At 48.9% G+C, this 16134-nt stretch overlaps 1 protein-coding gene across 2 annotated transcripts; it reads left to right on the top strand.

Moving 5' to 3' along the window:
- Positions 1-6635: 6635 nt before the first annotated feature.
- LOC123096752 (RHOMBOID-like protein 1) lies at positions 6636-10705 on the top strand. Of its 2 annotated transcripts, none has more exons than XM_044518520.1 (6): positions 6636-7166; positions 8629-8792; positions 9312-9475; positions 9614-9873; positions 9966-10092; positions 10432-10705. In XM_044518520.1, exons 1-6 carry the CDS (start codon positions 6862-6864, stop codon positions 10552-10554), a joined length of 1143 nt encoding a protein of 380 aa, XP_044374455.1. In that variant the 5' UTR covers positions 6636-6861; the 3' UTR covers positions 10555-10705. The 2 variants fall into 2 exon arrangements, with proteins under 2 accessions (XP_044374455.1, XP_044374456.1); XM_044518521.1 differs by lacking the exon at positions 6636-7166 and adding an exon at positions 7191-7586.
- Positions 10706-16134: the final 5429 nt, after the last annotated feature.

A 16134-nucleotide genomic window follows, 5' to 3' on the forward strand; every position in this document is an offset into this window, starting at 1 on the left:
GCGAGTTGGAGGAGTCGGAGTACTGCCTCCGCACTGAGAAGACGCCGCGCACTAGGGAGCTGCTGGCGAGGGGCTTCGGAATACTGGCCCCAGGAGGGATTATTAGTTTTACTATTGTTCGTTTTCAATTTTATGCATTGTACCTAGTAGTTAAGTATCATCACGTATATGTGATGATATTATATATATATATATGATCTAATGAACAATTAATATATATATATATTATGAATTTCATTTTCTATCTGTTTTTGTATACTAATTTGAATCTAGTTATTATTATCCACATATACAGAATGGAAAGCGTATATACACATATTGAAACAGAACATATAAGAATGGAACATAGTACACACATTGAAACAGAGCAATAAACAGAGCAATACTATGATTGTTGTGAAACAGAGCAATAAACAGAACATATAAGAAGGGAACTGCTTGAAGATGCGGTTTGAGGTGGGCGCCTGTGCTCCGCCAAGGATGGAGGCAACTGCGCGAGGCTCCTGGTAGCCCCCAGCCCCTTCGTCTTATTGGTTGTCGTCGTTCCTCCTTGGCGGCGGCGGTAGCGGAGGAAGGACAGCGTTGCCCCGAAGATGGGCCTTGCGAGGCTGCTCGCGCCAGGCGTCGTCGCGAGGCTGATCACGCCAGCCACCCTCGCGAGGCTGATCACGCCAACCCTGACGAGGGTTCCGGCTGTCTCAAGGGCCTCCGCCGCGACCTCCTCCATGGCCAAAGCCGCGGTCGTTGCGCTCGGGGCGGCGGCCCAGGCGCTCATCCCGGAGCGCCCTCAGCTCCTGACAGTCTTCAGTGTTGTGGGTGTGAACGTCGTGGAAGACGCAGAACGGGCGAGCCCCTTTGGAGGGCGCGTCGTGATCACGGCCGTGTTTCAGCTCAGGCTCCGCCGCCAACAAGGTGGGGCCCTTGCGCTTCACCTCCTTGCCCTTGGTCTTCTTGTCTTCAGGGTCAGCGTCAGGATGCTTGAGGAGGGAGAGGCGGCCTTCTTCAGCCTTGGCGCACTTGTCGGCCAGATTGAATAGCTCAAGTGCTGAGCACAGGTCGTTGTTGATGGCGAGCTCCTTGCTCATCCTGATGTCAGTCACGCCCTCAGTGAACGCGGAGATGATGGCCTCGTTCGATGCCTTCAGGATCGGCGGACTTGGGTGAAGCGCTGCATGTACTTCCAGAGGGTCTCACCTGGCAGCTGCTCTACGCGCCGCAGGTCATTGACGGTGAGGGTGCGGTCACGGGTCCCTTGGAAGTTGGCGATGAACCGCTCACGGAGCTCATCCCACAAGGAGATGGAACTCTCGGGGAGGTGCATGAGCCATGAGCGCGTGCCATCCTTGAGGGCGATGGGAAACCAGCTTGCCATGACCTTGTTGTCGTCATTCACCGTTTCGATGCTCATTAAGTAGAGCTGGAGGAACTCCGTAGGGTCATGAGTGTCGTCGTAGCATGGAGGCAGATATGGCTTGAACTTGACCTGCCAGACAACGCGGCGCAGCTCGCGAGTGAAGGCATGGCAGCCCGCCCCGCTCACGGGGGCAGCCCGTGCGAGAGGGGCACAGTCTTGACGTCCACCCGCCGCAGCCTCCGGGGCGGCTCGATCTTGAGGCTGGCGCGGCGGTGCTGGCAGCGCACGCATGTCGTACTGCGGTCGCTACATGACCTGCCAGCTGGCCTCGTCCCGTGCCGGCGCCGACGCTCCGTGTAGTGGGTTGCGCGGACGCGCGTCACGCCCTTGTTCGACGTCGGTGCTGCGCCGAGGAGGAGGCGGAGACGCGCCATGTGCCACATCGCCCGCACGAGACGGCGAGGGGAGGAGCGAGTGGGAGGGTGTCGGGGCCCCGCCCGCAGCGTTGACGAGCTCGGTGATGCGGCCCAGCCAAGTGTAGTAGCCCTCGTTGGCAGGGCGGTAGCGCAGCAGCTCGCGCGCCATGAGCAGCGCAGCCTGCACATTTACCGGCCTGTGACAGACGTGGGAGGATGAGGCCGTGGCGGGAGTGAGGGAAGGAGTGGTGGTGCGGCCGTCACGCGGCACGGAAGGAGGCAGCAAAGAATCCTGCTGCTCATGAGCGACAGGATCGGTGGCGGCGTTGGCCACGGGAGAGGCGGAGTGACGAGGGGCGCCACGGCCCTCCGGCGTCGTCTGGGCGACGCGGGTGGCCTGGTGCTCGGGCAGACGCGGAGAACATCAGCCATCAGAGTGGCGGAGCGGGGACGGAGCATGGTCGATGAAGGAGAGAAGGCTTCGACATGCCCTTACCTGGCGCGCCAAATGTCGGAGTCTGGGGTTCCGCGGACCCAAACAAGGTTCGAACTCTGGGGCATGTGCGAAGGACCTCACTTGACGACGACGCGCTGCTCGCCACCCTCACGGCCTGATCTCGTCGAGTACACGCGGGCGGGAAGAAGTGGACATGGTGATTTACCCAGGTTCGGGCCACCTTGCGGTGTAAAACCCTACTTCTGCTTTGTGGTGGATTGACTCGCGAGGAGGATGAGTATGAACTAGTACAGTGGATGAGCTACCTCAGGAGAGCTCGGGATCAGATGAGGGATCCAAGATTTCGACCGGGTGGCAATGAGCCAATCCCTCTCTACGGTGGAGACTGGCCTATACTTATACTAGCCTTGGCCCTCTTCCCTCATAACTAAGGCGGGAAGGGATACCACAGCGGCCAATTTTGAAGGGGGACATGAGTACACCCTATCCTCACTAAAGATGGTCTTCGCCTGCAAAGCTTCTGGCCATGATGCAGTTGTGGGCTCGGTGATGACCTCCGCCCTGCTGAGCCCTTGGTCTTGGTCTTGTTGCTCGGGAATGGAAACCTTTGGGGGATTCCTCGGGAACCCGTGCTTGTCCTTGCCTCCTTAGCACCGAAGTGGAACTGTCCTGGTCTGCGCCCGCTGGCGCCTTCTTGGCCTTGGTCGTCATAGCTCACATCACCGCGAGCCTCGCGAGGTGGGGTGCCTGCACAGAGATATCCGCCCCTCGAGAGGCATCCTCGGGAGGCCGCGCCTCGGGACGCCTTGGTGTCGTCCGCCTCGCGAGGCGGGGGGCCCTCGCGAGGGTCTTGCTCGTGGGGCCTTGTAGCTGGGCCGCGCCAGGCTGTCGATGGCGTCACGCGCTGGGCCGCAGGCAGGCGGGCATGGATACCCCGTTCCCAGAATGCCGATAGAGCTTTTTTGGCTTTTGATGAATCAATGTAACAATATTGAGTTCCAAAAGCCTAAAAGCTCCAAAACCACATATTTATGAGCTTCTATGGCTTTTTGGGTAAAGTGAAAAGGCTGCAAAAGCAAAAGTAAAAGCCCAAACAAACGGGGCCTTAGATCACTAAAGTAGTGATCTAAACGCTTTTAGGGCAACTCCAACTCATAACCCCAAATCGTCTGCCCGCGTCCGTTTGGGGGTAAACAGACAGAAACTGCGGCCCAACGCGCGGGAGCAAATGGACAAGTGTTCGTTTTCGGTCTTCTTTCGACCCATTCCCGGCCCAAGTTTGGGCCGTATTTGCGGCCAAACGGACACACGCGGACGGTCGTGACGCGTGCCCTTGTCCGGCCCTGGCCCGCCCGTCGGTGACACACCCGTCCCTTTTTCTATTCCCCTCTCCCCAAACTCCGGCCGCACACCCCGCCCCTCTCCCTTCTTGTCCCTAGCCGCCTCCGCCGCGACCGTGTAGCTGCCGAGCACGACCGCGTGCTCTCCACACCGTGATCTGTCCAACCCCCGCCCCGCCTTCAGCGCAACCGACGGCCGGATTTGGAGCGGATCTAGCCGGATTTGTGCGCGGCAGGCCACTGGATGCCGCGGCGCGCCATGGACTGGCCGAGTATCGGTCTGCGCAGCTCCGGCAACGACCCCAGGCCGCATGTAGGTACTGACTCCGGCTCTAGCCGCTCGGGTCTACCCTGTAGGCGGTTCGACAAATACACCAACGGCTGTCGTCCGGCTCGGTGCTGGCCCAAATGCTCGTGGGCGCACCGATGCCGCTCATAAAGTGCGACGACTGTCCACTGAAGGTCGTGCGTCGCGTGTCTACAACACCGGAACACCCCGGATGGATGTTTGTCAAGTGCAAAAATGATGGGATACGTAGCTTCGGTTGTGATTCCGGATTCGGTTTGTTTTGCTTACAATCAAATATTTATTGTGTAGGATGGATGCAACTTTTGGTTTTGCGAAGAAGAATACATCGATGTACTGATAGCACACAATTTAATAGATGTCCGTGCACTTCTTGCTAGAGTAGACGCTAGAGATGACAGTAGATATGCGGAAGCAACGTCTACTTGTTTAGACGCGAAGAAGAAAGAAACATTCAAGATCAAGACTCCGCAGATCAACAACGAATGCATCAAGAAGGCACTAATCCAACTTACGGGAGCAGTTATGGAAGTTGGATATATCTTTTAACATGCTTTCTTGTAGTTCTTGTTTTCTTTGGGCTTATTATTCTAGCCAAGATTTGGTGAATGTATTTCAATGTATCACAAACATCGTTGGTGAAAATAACAAGAAAAAAGGGAAAAAAATTCTGTGGACGAGATGCGGCCGTGCGTTGGGCGTCCGACCGACGCAAACCCAAATCCGGACGGACACGGCCCCATTCCGACTTCAAACGGACAAAATCTGAATAAAACAGACGTCCGTTTGGGGTCGTGCGTTGGAGTTGCCCTTATTTTATTTATGGATGGAGTACTAGTCGAGACCGAACTAGAGATGCCAGCATATATAGAACACTAACATAATCACTGTGTAACACAACGGGAAAAGATGATGGATGGAAACAGGAAGTATATAACAAAAAGACTACCACATTACAGGCTATGTCTATAAAAAACTACCATTTTTTTAATGTTTCAAAAAAACTACCACAAAATTGGTTCGCTGTTCCAAAAAGCACTAATGGTTGAGCAGTTAAGTTTTAAACTAGATTATGACAGCTCGGGCCCACTCGTCATGTTGACCCTTAGGTTTAAACGTTAGATTGACCGTTGACGGGTTATGACAGGCGGGGCCCAACTTTTTAAAAGAAGCAATCAGGTCCCTGTTATATTTTAAAAAAAAAAGCAATCGGGCCCCTGTGAAAAAATACAAAAAGCAATCGGGTCCTCGCAGCGAGCTCGTCGCCGGAGCCGATGTGTTGGTCTGCCGGTGTGCTCTGGCAGCAGCTGCGGCGCCATGGCCGGCGGCAAGCAGCAGCAGCTCGCAGCTGGAAACCACCCATCCTCCCAATTCACATCGTCGCCACTAACTGCTCGCGCGAGGGAGCACGACGCCCCCGTGCCATCAGCACCTACCGGAGTCCCGCCGACGGCCGGCGAGCAAGGCCCACCTACGAGCGTCGCTGCCCTGGCCGCTGGCTATGAGGGGCTCCTCCCGCACCTCCGTCGGTCTCCCGTCCAGCGCCTATTGTTGTCGCCGCCAGGATCCGCTCGCCCGCCTAAAAGTCGTCGCGCCGCCGCGTCTCGCCGGAATCCAGCGCCGCGCACAGGGTGTGGACTGCAGCTTCGCCCATTGCTGCCCGCCGCCACCCCCAGTGCTGCCCGCCGCCGCTGCTACTCTCCATTGCTGCCCGCCGCCGCTGCTAATCTCCACTGCTGCCCGCCGCCGCCGCCGCTCTCCGTTGCTGCCCGCCACCGCTGTCGCCGCCTGCCAACGTCGCTGCTGCTGCTCACTCCTGCGTCGGCAGCCCCGCCATGGTCAGCCATGGACGCGCATTGCGGCCGTTGGCAGCCTGATCTGGTCGGGGCTAGAGCCGGCGAGCTCATCCTCCCCTCCCGACGGCCTCAAGTGCACCTCCTCCCCCACCCCGCCTCCCCTCCCGATGGCCTTTGACGCGACTTCCCCTCGATGACGGCCATGGACGGAGGAAAATGAGGCCAGCGGTGCTAGGGAAGAAGGGGCAAAGAAGAAGCTGACATGTGGGCCCACTGTCATAACGTCAGACTTAACGGTCAACCTAACAATCAAACAAACATGTGGGCCCACCCCGTCATAATCCGAATCAAATTTTAATCATCGAGTCATTAGTGTTTTTTGAAACCGCGAACCAATTTTGTGATAGTTTTTTGAAAGATTAAAAATAATAATAGTTTTTTGTAGGCATAGCATGCGGTAGTTTTTTGCTATATACTCTGAAAACAGGTGGTTCCGCAAACGGGTGATTGCTGCAATTTGCGCATGTGTCGCCGCGAAGCAAACCCGATATGGTTGCACCGATGGCTAAAGCTGGCGTATATAGCGACAGATGGATCGGCAGTGACGGATGACGAATGCTGGAATCATGGAACTTACTCGTAGCTGGCTAATTAGAGAAAGAAAACCGCTTTCCAGCCGTGCAGACGATCCACTTTTACCCAAGTAAGTAAGGAGCTGATTTGCAGATGCAGCAGATGAGACGCTACATTGCTGGCTCCATTCCCATTTCGCAGCCGGAGTTGGCCAACCCACCCACCACCGCCCACAACGACTCTCCTTCAAGCCATCGCAGGAATTTCACTATCCTTTTACTTTATTTATCCATCATTTTCCTCCTCGGCTACGCAACCCGACGCAGCTGAAGCAATCTCTTTCTCTCTCAAGCTACCACTTCTCCTTCCTGTCTGTGTGACCCTGACAGTTGTAGCCGCAAGGCAAACAGAGTCAAAGAAAGCAGACCAGCACAACGCGGCTTCCCCTCCCCTCCCCTCGCGGCCGAAAGGAAGCGTCTTCTTCTGCTCTGCTGCCAGCACCAACACAAGCCAGGCCACAACTCTCTCCCGTCCCCCACTCCTCACGCCTCGCCGCCCTCCCTCGCTTCCTCCGCCAGCCTCCTCCCCCCTTGTCGGGATCCCTCCTTCTCCCACGCCATGATGAAGCCCGCGGGCGCGGGCGCCGGTCCGGGCACTGGCACCGTCGAGGTCCGCGTCGAGCGCCCGCAGCGCCCGCCCGTGCACCCCAACTCGGCACGCCTCAGGGCGCGCCCCTACTACCGCCGATGGACGCCCTGGCTCGTCCCGGCCGCCTCCATCGCCTGCGTCGCCGTCTTCCTCGTCACCATGTTCGTTAACGACTGCCCCAACCGCAGCGCCGGCAACTGCACCGCGGGCTTTCTCGGCCGATTCGCCTTCCAGCCGCTCAAGGAGAACCCGCTCCTCGGCCCATCCTCCACCACGTACGCAAGCTGCTACCCTCCTCCTCCTCTTCTTCCTCCCCCCTTCGTTTGCTTCCTCCAACTGTGCATTTCCTTCCTTGCTTAGAGGAGGACAGTGAGTCTAGTTAAAGATTGACAAGACTTAATTTCCGGTTCCCCTTTCTTACTGACCAGTACAATTGCAAACAGCAGAACCAACTCGATTTACTCAAGGATTATATATTTTTCTTCTTGTTGACATGTTTAAGACCTCGTGTGTTTACACTCGAGCAATTGAGGTTGATCCTCAATTAGGTTGGTGAATTCTATTTTGCAATTGGAATTGGGACAACTACTGATGCTTCCGTCGGCGACATACTGATTCTTTTTTTCCTGGGTTTGTGGATGAGGGAATTTTGTGACCTAGCAATCCACAAGTCTTTGAGGGGAAACTTGTATAAGGTACACAAACATTCCGAGTTTCAGACCATCTAAACAATCAGTCGATCCTCTAGGTGTGAACTCTGCAGGCCGATCTTTCAATGTATCTAATCAAGTTTAGGATTCTGCTTTTTTCTTTTCTCATCAAATAAAACTAAAGCCTTCTTACCGAGTTGGTAATTAAGCTGGGGTTACAAGAGTATTCTGAAACTGATCATTAAGTACCTTTCCATCAGGGACAGGTGTTATACTTGTAAGTTCTAGTTTCTCTAATGAATGGGCAGAGCTCCTGCCGTCCATTTCAAAGAAGAAACTAACAGCTGAAATATTAAATGTCGACGTGAGCAATTTGCTTGCCAAGTCAGGTGTATGACATCTTTAGACTTGGTATTGGCTTATGTAGCTTTGTTAACTTTAGTTGATTTAGATCCTCTGCTCGTGATTGGTGTTGGTGATGGCTTGAGAAAAAAATCAGATTATCTTGTCAACCGTTCTAGGTGTTGATGGTTCTGTACCATTTGACTTTAACAATGTTACTGCACAATTGGACTTTTATGGTGTTGCCCGCAATTTGACTTTTATGTTATTTTGGAAGTGCAAATACAATGAACAGCAGTAGTTGCACGCTGTGTTTACAACTAAGAGGTGAGGATTATGCCACATAGCCACAAAATGTTACTCCCTCCGTCCCACAATGTAAGATCGTTTTCCAAGTTATGTTAGCTTGAAAAACGATCTTATATTGTGGGATGGAGGGAGTATTAGATTATAACCTATATGTATTCTTCGGTCTTGATTAGAAGTATAACTACTTTGCTCAGATATTTTCAGAAACTTCATCCTTGCTCTGTTTTTTTTTTTTGCGTGAACTGGGAACATTTTTGTGTTAACTTCTGGTCATTTGACTGATGCATACTAAGAGCTACAGTGAATTTGATCTTTCAAAGTGTGTTGCATCACTTCATTTGAAATGAAGGACATGGAAAGAAATGATGGAAAACGAAATAGGATATTCGTCATGCATATTTGATTTTCAGAACTAAGAAAGCATTTTCCATGCCAGATTGCTGAAGATGGGAGCTCTAGATGTATCTAAAGTTGTGCAAGGTCGCCAGGGATGGCGTCTGATTACGTGTATCTGGCTCCATGCTGGGGTTGTTCATTTACTCATCAATGTTCTTTGCCTTCTATTTATTGGTATTCGACTTGAACAAGAATTTGGGTTTGGTAAGTGAAAGCATTGCTTGCATTTTGACCTGAGCCTTCTTGAATTCAACAAAAAGGAACAGATAGAAGTTATATACTATCAATTGTTCCCATGGCCCTGGTTCTGTTATAACTGGCAAGCTTCTTTAGACAAATTTCTTGTAATGAAATATCGCTTCATGGATCCAAGTCTCTAGTAGTCTACAGACATTTTACAAGTAACATCATATGTTCTGTATCTTCGATAGTGGAACCAAACATTATCAGGATTTTGTAACCACGTAGATAAGCTACTTAGACTGAACCAAGAGGCACGATACTGTGCTAGTATACACTACTACTGCAAAAAAAACCCCTCTGAAATACAGGAATACCTCAAATTATCCTATCTATATCACTGATTAGTTTACGAAAACTCTCAAAGCATGTGCATGAAAGTTGATCCAAGTTCTAGTTTAATTAATGAAATAGATACGTGTGCAATTTAAATGCTTCTATGCCTTACAATACTGAAGATTTTTTTCTGTTCATGGTGTACAGTGAGGATTGGTCTTGTTTATCTCATTTCTGGTTTTGGTGGAAGCTTGATGTCTGCTCTTTTCATCCGAGCAAGTATTTCCGTTGGTGCTTCTGGTGCTTTGTTTGGACTGATAGGGTCGATGCTTTCTGAACTCATCACAAATTGGTCACTCTATGCAAATAAGGTTTGTTTTCCTAATATAGCACTAGCAGTAGACTCCTCTGTAATAGTATAATAGTAGTTGTTGCAGCAAATTGATTCGGTCTTGTCCATCGAGAATGACTTGTTGAATTAATGGTGTGATATTTCCCCTTATTTTCAGGTGGCAGCATTACTAACCCTGGTACTTGTAATCGTGGTGAACTTGGCCCTTGGGATACTCCCCAGAGTGGATAACTTTGCTCATATTGGGGGTCTTATATCTGGGTTCCTTCTTGGATTTGTTGTCTTCATTCGACCACAGTTTGCATGGATTAACCAGAGAAGAGTAGCACCTGGACCACAAGCTGCTCCTGCCGAACGCAAGCACAAGACATATCAATATATATTGTGGATAGTTGCTGCTATTCTGCTGATTGTCGGGTGAGTCTACAGACTTTCCTCTTGAGGCCCCATTTAATATTTAACTTTCAAATGTTTTCCCCGTGGTGATACCTGTTATCTGAAATTTACAGGTTCACACTGGCCATAGTTCTGCTTTTCCGGGGATATAATGCAAACGATCACTGTTCTTGGTGCCATTATCTCAGTTGTGTTCCTACTAAAAAATGGAAGTGCAACTCGTCACCGACAACATGCACGGTAAGATAATTGGAAGTTCCTCCCTCTGTATCTTTGGAAGTACTTTTGTCACCGCTAACAAGTGAAATATAACAACCTGAAAAGAAAAGTTACAAGCATATATAGTGGAAAACATCGTTTTTGCATCTTGCAAAAGTTAACAAGCAAGTTAAATCTACAAGCTGAAGAACCAAATGTGCTTTTGGATCGATATGAACCAAACTCATTTTGTTTGGCTAGACGCTGTAGCCAGATGTATCAGAGATGCCCCTTTCACAGTTGAGATTGAGCATGCATTCACAGGACGCCGCTACATGCTAAATAGCTAATGCTATTTTCCGCAATTCCATTTCCTTGCAGGCAATGCTACAGGGAAATACCTTGAACTTGACATGTGAAGGCAAAGGGATATACCGGAGCTACATTGTGGCCGAAGCTACGCAAGATAAGATAGACCAGCTCTGCAACCAGCTTTGCAGTTAGGAGAACCGGATTCCCTGAGCTCTCCCAGCTTCTAACATGATTTTTATTCTTTCTGTACATGAAGAGAATACTACATATTTTAATAGAAGGTTACTTATGGAGGGAAATATGCAGTGTTGCATATTAGGTTGCTTGTGATTAATCTTGAGAAGTGCTGAAGTGTTGCTCCGGTTCCCGGATGGATGGAAACTGAGAGGAAAAGGCCAACAGGACTATCATTCATGTGTTGTAAGGCCTTTCGCGCAAGCACTGGACCCACACGATAAACCCAAGCTTAGAGCAATTCTAGCATTTCATGTCTTCAAACGAACTTTAACGCATGGTTGCCGGGAGTATCCACACAATGAACCCAAACTTATAGCAATTCTAGCGGAGTCGCAATATGGCATATGCAGCGCACTCTATATGCTTTTAGAAGCTAGAGTAGACATAACGTGGTCTCCATATTTTCCTGCATTGGGTCATAGGTTCTTCCCCAATAATCTAAATTTCAGAACACCCACCTGTCATTGGGTCATAGGTTCTTCCCCAATAATCTAAAATTCAGAACATATTTGATTCAATTCGATTTCATTCCTAATAATTTGGTCGGAAAATTAGTTCCAGTGCGACTTTTTTTTATCATGCTCTGCTTTTTTATTTATCATAGTTCCAGTGCGACTTACTTTGGTAGAACAACTAATAATTGGTTAAACTATAAACTAAGTAGCTAATGGTCGTGGCCATGCCTCCCACGGCGGCAACAACTGGATTCCCTATCAAGGGCTAGTTGCGGCCATGTCCACGGTCGAGGGGGTGTGGGCGGAGTCAAGTAGGAATGCGACAATGCGGGCCTCGATGGCCCAGAAATACGCCTCGACGGTCGTCGTGTCACAAGCCGGTTGTACGTCAGTGGCCCCGGTGATTCCATTGCGGGCCTCGACACGATCGTCCCAAGTCGGCCATGCAACCACAGCTGACAGGGGCGAGGCGGACGGGCGGTCGCAAATCCGTCGCTCCCTTTCCCGCGTCATCTTGCGGCTCAACAATGTCAATTTGCTCCCAACAGGAGTTGAGGGGATCCGCTTGTTTCTTCTTCTCTACCTCATCTCCAAAAATGAAGGCGAGAGGAAGACTTTATATAGGCCATCATGGGGCTCATAATATATCTTTTTTTTTCATAATGTGGCCACGGCTAGGAAAAAGAGTAATAATATCAAAAGAACTTCTTAATGATTTGGGGATTTTGCGGCAAGGTATGGAATTGAAGGATCATGTCACGAAATATTTTTTTAATCTTTTCACCTAAGAAGTTTTGCAACCTAACTTTTATCCCTTGTTCGGAGAAGGGTGTCTACTGAGATGAATAATGCCCCTCTCGCTCCTTACACCACCGAAGATGTTCGTAAGGCTTTATTCGCTATTAGTGATTTGAAAGCCCTGGGAACAGATGGACTTCATACTATTTTCTTATAAAAGATTTTGGCTCATGTTAGGGGACAATCTGATTTAGGAGGTTCTGTAAGTGGCTAATACATGTACTATCGCATCTGGTTGGAATGACACAATGATTATGATCATTGGGCTTACGAGTGTCTTCATTCATCATCCATATTTTGGAAACCATTTCTACTTGCAGGTGTCATGTGTCTAGGATCACTGGGCTCCTAATTACTCCCTCCGTTCCTAAATACTTGTCTTTCTAGGCATTTTAAATGAATATCACATACGGATGTATGTAGACATATTTTAGAGTGTAGATTCATTCATTTTACTCCGTATGTATCACTTGTTGAAATGCCTAGAAAGACAAGTATTTAGGAACGGAGGGAGTACATGTTTAGCTATTGTCTCCGTACTCGAAGTATAATGACGTGACCACAATTTTCAAGATGCTAAGTATATATTTTGTTGTGCTAGAAGAGGGGATAATTTAAGTTCCTGGCTTCTCTCGACCTCGGTTCAATTTTTCATTCATCACATTATTTTGTCCATCGCTTCTAATTTAGGCTCGACCAACGACCATTACTTAGTTTCCAATAATGTGTATAAATAAAACATTGCATGACATGCCTTTACTGTCATATCTAGATGTCATGCATAACATAGCAGAAGCCTGACTTATGTACCACATATTCCATAGCTTAGATTCAAATTTTGAGGCTTTCAAAAACGAAGTGTATTGTAATTAATTTGCATTTATCTTTTAGTAGAAAACTAGTGTCATGTGCTAAGCGATGCTTATTCTCTTAGCGGGATCTTAGCGGAAAGTGGCACTATTGTACACACCTTAAATGATTTCTTTTGTGATTAATCAAAGTTCCCTTCAATTTTTTAGGAGAAAGACTAAATTTGCCTTGACATGGCGCTTTTTTTCCAGGAGAAAAAGTGTTTTAAAAGGTTCTTTTAAATACCCATAACTATATTTAAACATGAGAACTATTACGGATATTACGAATACAATGCTCCGGACCAAAGATCCAAAAAACTACAAATAAGCTCCTAAAACTAAGAATTATAATGATATCTCTGAGACACACCATTATGGTAATAAATTTTGGATGACGAAATCCTTCCAAACATTCAAAAAGGGCACTGCAATTAGACATGAGTAGCGAGACTGCCATGAACGTTGAATGGACTTGAGGAGGCTAGGATGACCCCTTAAAAGTGTAGGTTGTCGAACCGCGAGATGTGCACCATAATGCCAAGGAAATAATCCAGCCCCAAAAAAATTCAAACCAACAAAAGCACCAAGGCTCATTAATAAATACTCAACAAATCTGAAAGATCGGTCATGTGAGGACACAAACTTAAACTCTGCAAGAGTAGTTGCACGCGAACCAACCTGTGGTCGAATGGTTAGGTGGACATTGGTATCCCTAGCCCACCAGGGTTCAAATCTTGGTGCTCGCATTTATACTGAATTTATTTCAGGATTTTTGGCGACACGCGTTCAATGGGAGGAGACGTTCCTCTCGACTAAGATGCGCGTACGGTGACTTCGTAAAATCTCAAGATGGTATGCCAGCTCAGTTTCTTAGAGGCGTCACTACGATAGATTCAGCGTGTTGCTGAGAAAAGTAGTCAAATGCTCTTTTAGTTTTTTAAAATAACAAATGCTTTTTTAGGTAGAGGTAAGTTTTTTTTTCTTTGAGGGGGAGAGGCAAGTTATTTTTAGCACAAGGTAAGGTTTAGTTTTTTCTGAGGAGGAGGTAGGTTTAGTTTTTTTTGGAGGGATGGTTTTTTTTAAGGTAAACTAGGGATTTTATTAAAAGTTCACGACATCCGGAATACAAGCAATCTCCGGCAAAACCCCTAGCCACACATGGCGGCCCACTGCAAGAGACGCAGCTCCCTTGACTAGCAAGTGGGCCTCAAAATTATTGTCTCTACTCTCGAAAAGGAAATCAACAGAAGAAAAATTGTCGCCACTAGTTTGAATCTCTCGAAGAATAGGAGCATAAGATGGAGCACCTGCAGACTTGACGTTAGAAATCACTTTTGCACAATCTGAAGCAATGGCGAGCTCCTGTAGATTCAAATCCCGGGCTAGAGCTAGTGCTCGCTGCATGCATGTGCCTTCAGGCTTGCCGGGTCGGTGAGGTCATCAAAAACCCTCGCAGAAGCACCTAAAAACTTGCCAAATTTGTCACGGCATACAACTCCCGCTGCTCCTTTGTCTCCCAGCGTTGACAGGCTCCCGTCACAGTTTAACTTTGCAGCCTTGCCCGGGGGTGGAAGCCACACTTTTGCTCTCGGCCGGTTCACTCGGACTACACTTGCCCCGGGTCTGTGCAAGTTAGCTATGTCTAGCTCCTCCAAAAATCTCTTCATGAAACTCATAGTGGAAATCGGGCTCTGAAATTCATTCTCATGGATGGCCTTCCTCCTGGCCCACCAAATCGCCCACATGGTCACCAATATTCGAGCTAGGTCATGTTGATTTGTTGTCTCAAACAGCCAAAACAGCCATAGCCTTGCATCTTCGGTTTGGTTTGATATCACATGCTCGACCAGTTCATCATCCTCCAGAGCCCAAACACATCTTGCCATGCGGCAACTTAGTAACGAGTGTCGCCAAGTGTCCTCCTCCGCTCCACAGATAGAACATGATGGAGAGTCTGCCATATGCCTTTCATGTCTAATCAAGCCAGTTGGGATTGAAGTATGCGCCAAACGCCAGACAAAAACTTGGATTTTTGAAGGGATCTTCACCTTCCATAGCCGAGTCCATGAGTTTTTGTCCGCAGCAATATTAGAGTGGCCCGGCCGGTGCTCTAGCCAATCCTCTCTTTGTGTTTTGATAGCACAAATCATCCTGTAAGCTGATCTTACCGAAAAGATACCTCGCTTATCATAATGCCAAGCCCAGAAGTCCTCATGTTGCCTTGTGCTAAGTGGTATGTTGAGAATAACCTCAACATCAGCAGGTATGAAGTGCTTTGATAGGGCTTGCTTATCCCATGATCGGGTGACAGGATTAATCAGGTCTGAAACCATCATCGGCGGGTTCGTTGACCGGGCGCAGATGGGCCTCAACTTATAATCTCTCGGCAACCAGTTGTCCTGCCATACGTTAGTACCTGCACCGGTGCCAATTCGCTTGATGAGCCCCAAGGACAGAATGTCGCGGCCCTCCAAAAGAGACCGCCAAACCTGGGAAGGGGCGTTCCCTAGCATGGCGTTCAACAAATCAGTATTTTGGAAGTAACGGGCTTTCAGAACGCGAGCGCTTAGGGATTCCGGCTGCTGCATCAACCTCCACGCTTGCCGGGCAAGAAGAGCCAGGTTGAACAACTCAATATCTCGAAAACCTAGGCCGCCCATAAACTTAGGTTTTGACATCGTTTTCCACGACACCATGATGTCCTCCTCTCACCATTTTTACTCCCCCATCAAAATTTACGGATCAAGCTGTTGATGTGCTCGCATAAGCCCCGGGGTAGCTTGAAACATGCCATCGAATATGTTGGGATGGCCTGGGCTACAGACTTGATGAGGACCTCTTTCCCTCCAGCTGACAGACACTTCTCCATCCAACCCTGAACACGTTTCCAGATTCTATCTTTCAGATATTTAAAAGATCCTTCCTTTGCTCTGCCCACATCCGATGGCAGACCCAAATACTTCTCAGTTAGTGACTCATTGTGTACATCTAGGATATTCTTAATTGCTTCCTTTGACGAGTCCGCTACCCCCTTGCTGAAAAAGATAGATGATTTATCCACATTTATTCTCTGACCTGATGCATCGCAATAAACTCTCAGCAGCCCATTAACACGTGTGGCAGACGCCTCATTTGCCTCAAAAAAGAGTAGGCTGTCGTCAGCAAAAAGGAGATGATTAACCAATGGGGCTTCCGGCGCTAATGCAATTCCCTGAACCCCAACATGGGACTTCAACAAGCAGGATAGTCCCTCCGCAGCAAGCAGGAATATATATGGCGAGATCGGGTCTCCCTGCCGCAGTCCACGCGAAGACCTGAAACCATCCAAACTGCCACCATTAAACAAAACGGAGAAGGAAACCGAAGTAACACACCTCATAATAGTCTCCGTGAATCTGGGACTGAAGCCCAACTTAATCATGACCGCTTTC

The sequence above is a fragment of the Triticum aestivum genome, chromosome 4D (genome assembly GCF_018294505.1).
Source record: "Triticum aestivum cultivar Chinese Spring chromosome 4D, IWGSC CS RefSeq v2.1, whole genome shotgun sequence".
Taxonomy (NCBI): domain Eukaryota; kingdom Viridiplantae; phylum Streptophyta; class Magnoliopsida; order Poales; family Poaceae; genus Triticum; species Triticum aestivum.

What these genes read in the sequence shown, in the direction of transcription:
- LOC123096752 (XM_044518520.1), top strand. Translation starts at nt 6,862, where the DNA reads ATGATGAAGCCCGCGGGCGCGGGCGCCGGTCCGGGCACTGGCACCGTC. An exon ending in TGAACAAGAATTTGGGTTTG is followed by an intron (nt 8,793 to 9,311) that starts GTAAGTGAAAGC and finishes CATGGTGTACAG; the next exon opens with TGAGGATTGGTCTTGTTTAT. An exon ending in GGTCACTCTATGCAAATAAG is followed by an intron (nt 9,476 to 9,613) that starts GTTTGTTTTCCT and finishes CCTTATTTTCAG; the next exon opens with GTGGCAGCATTACTAACCCT.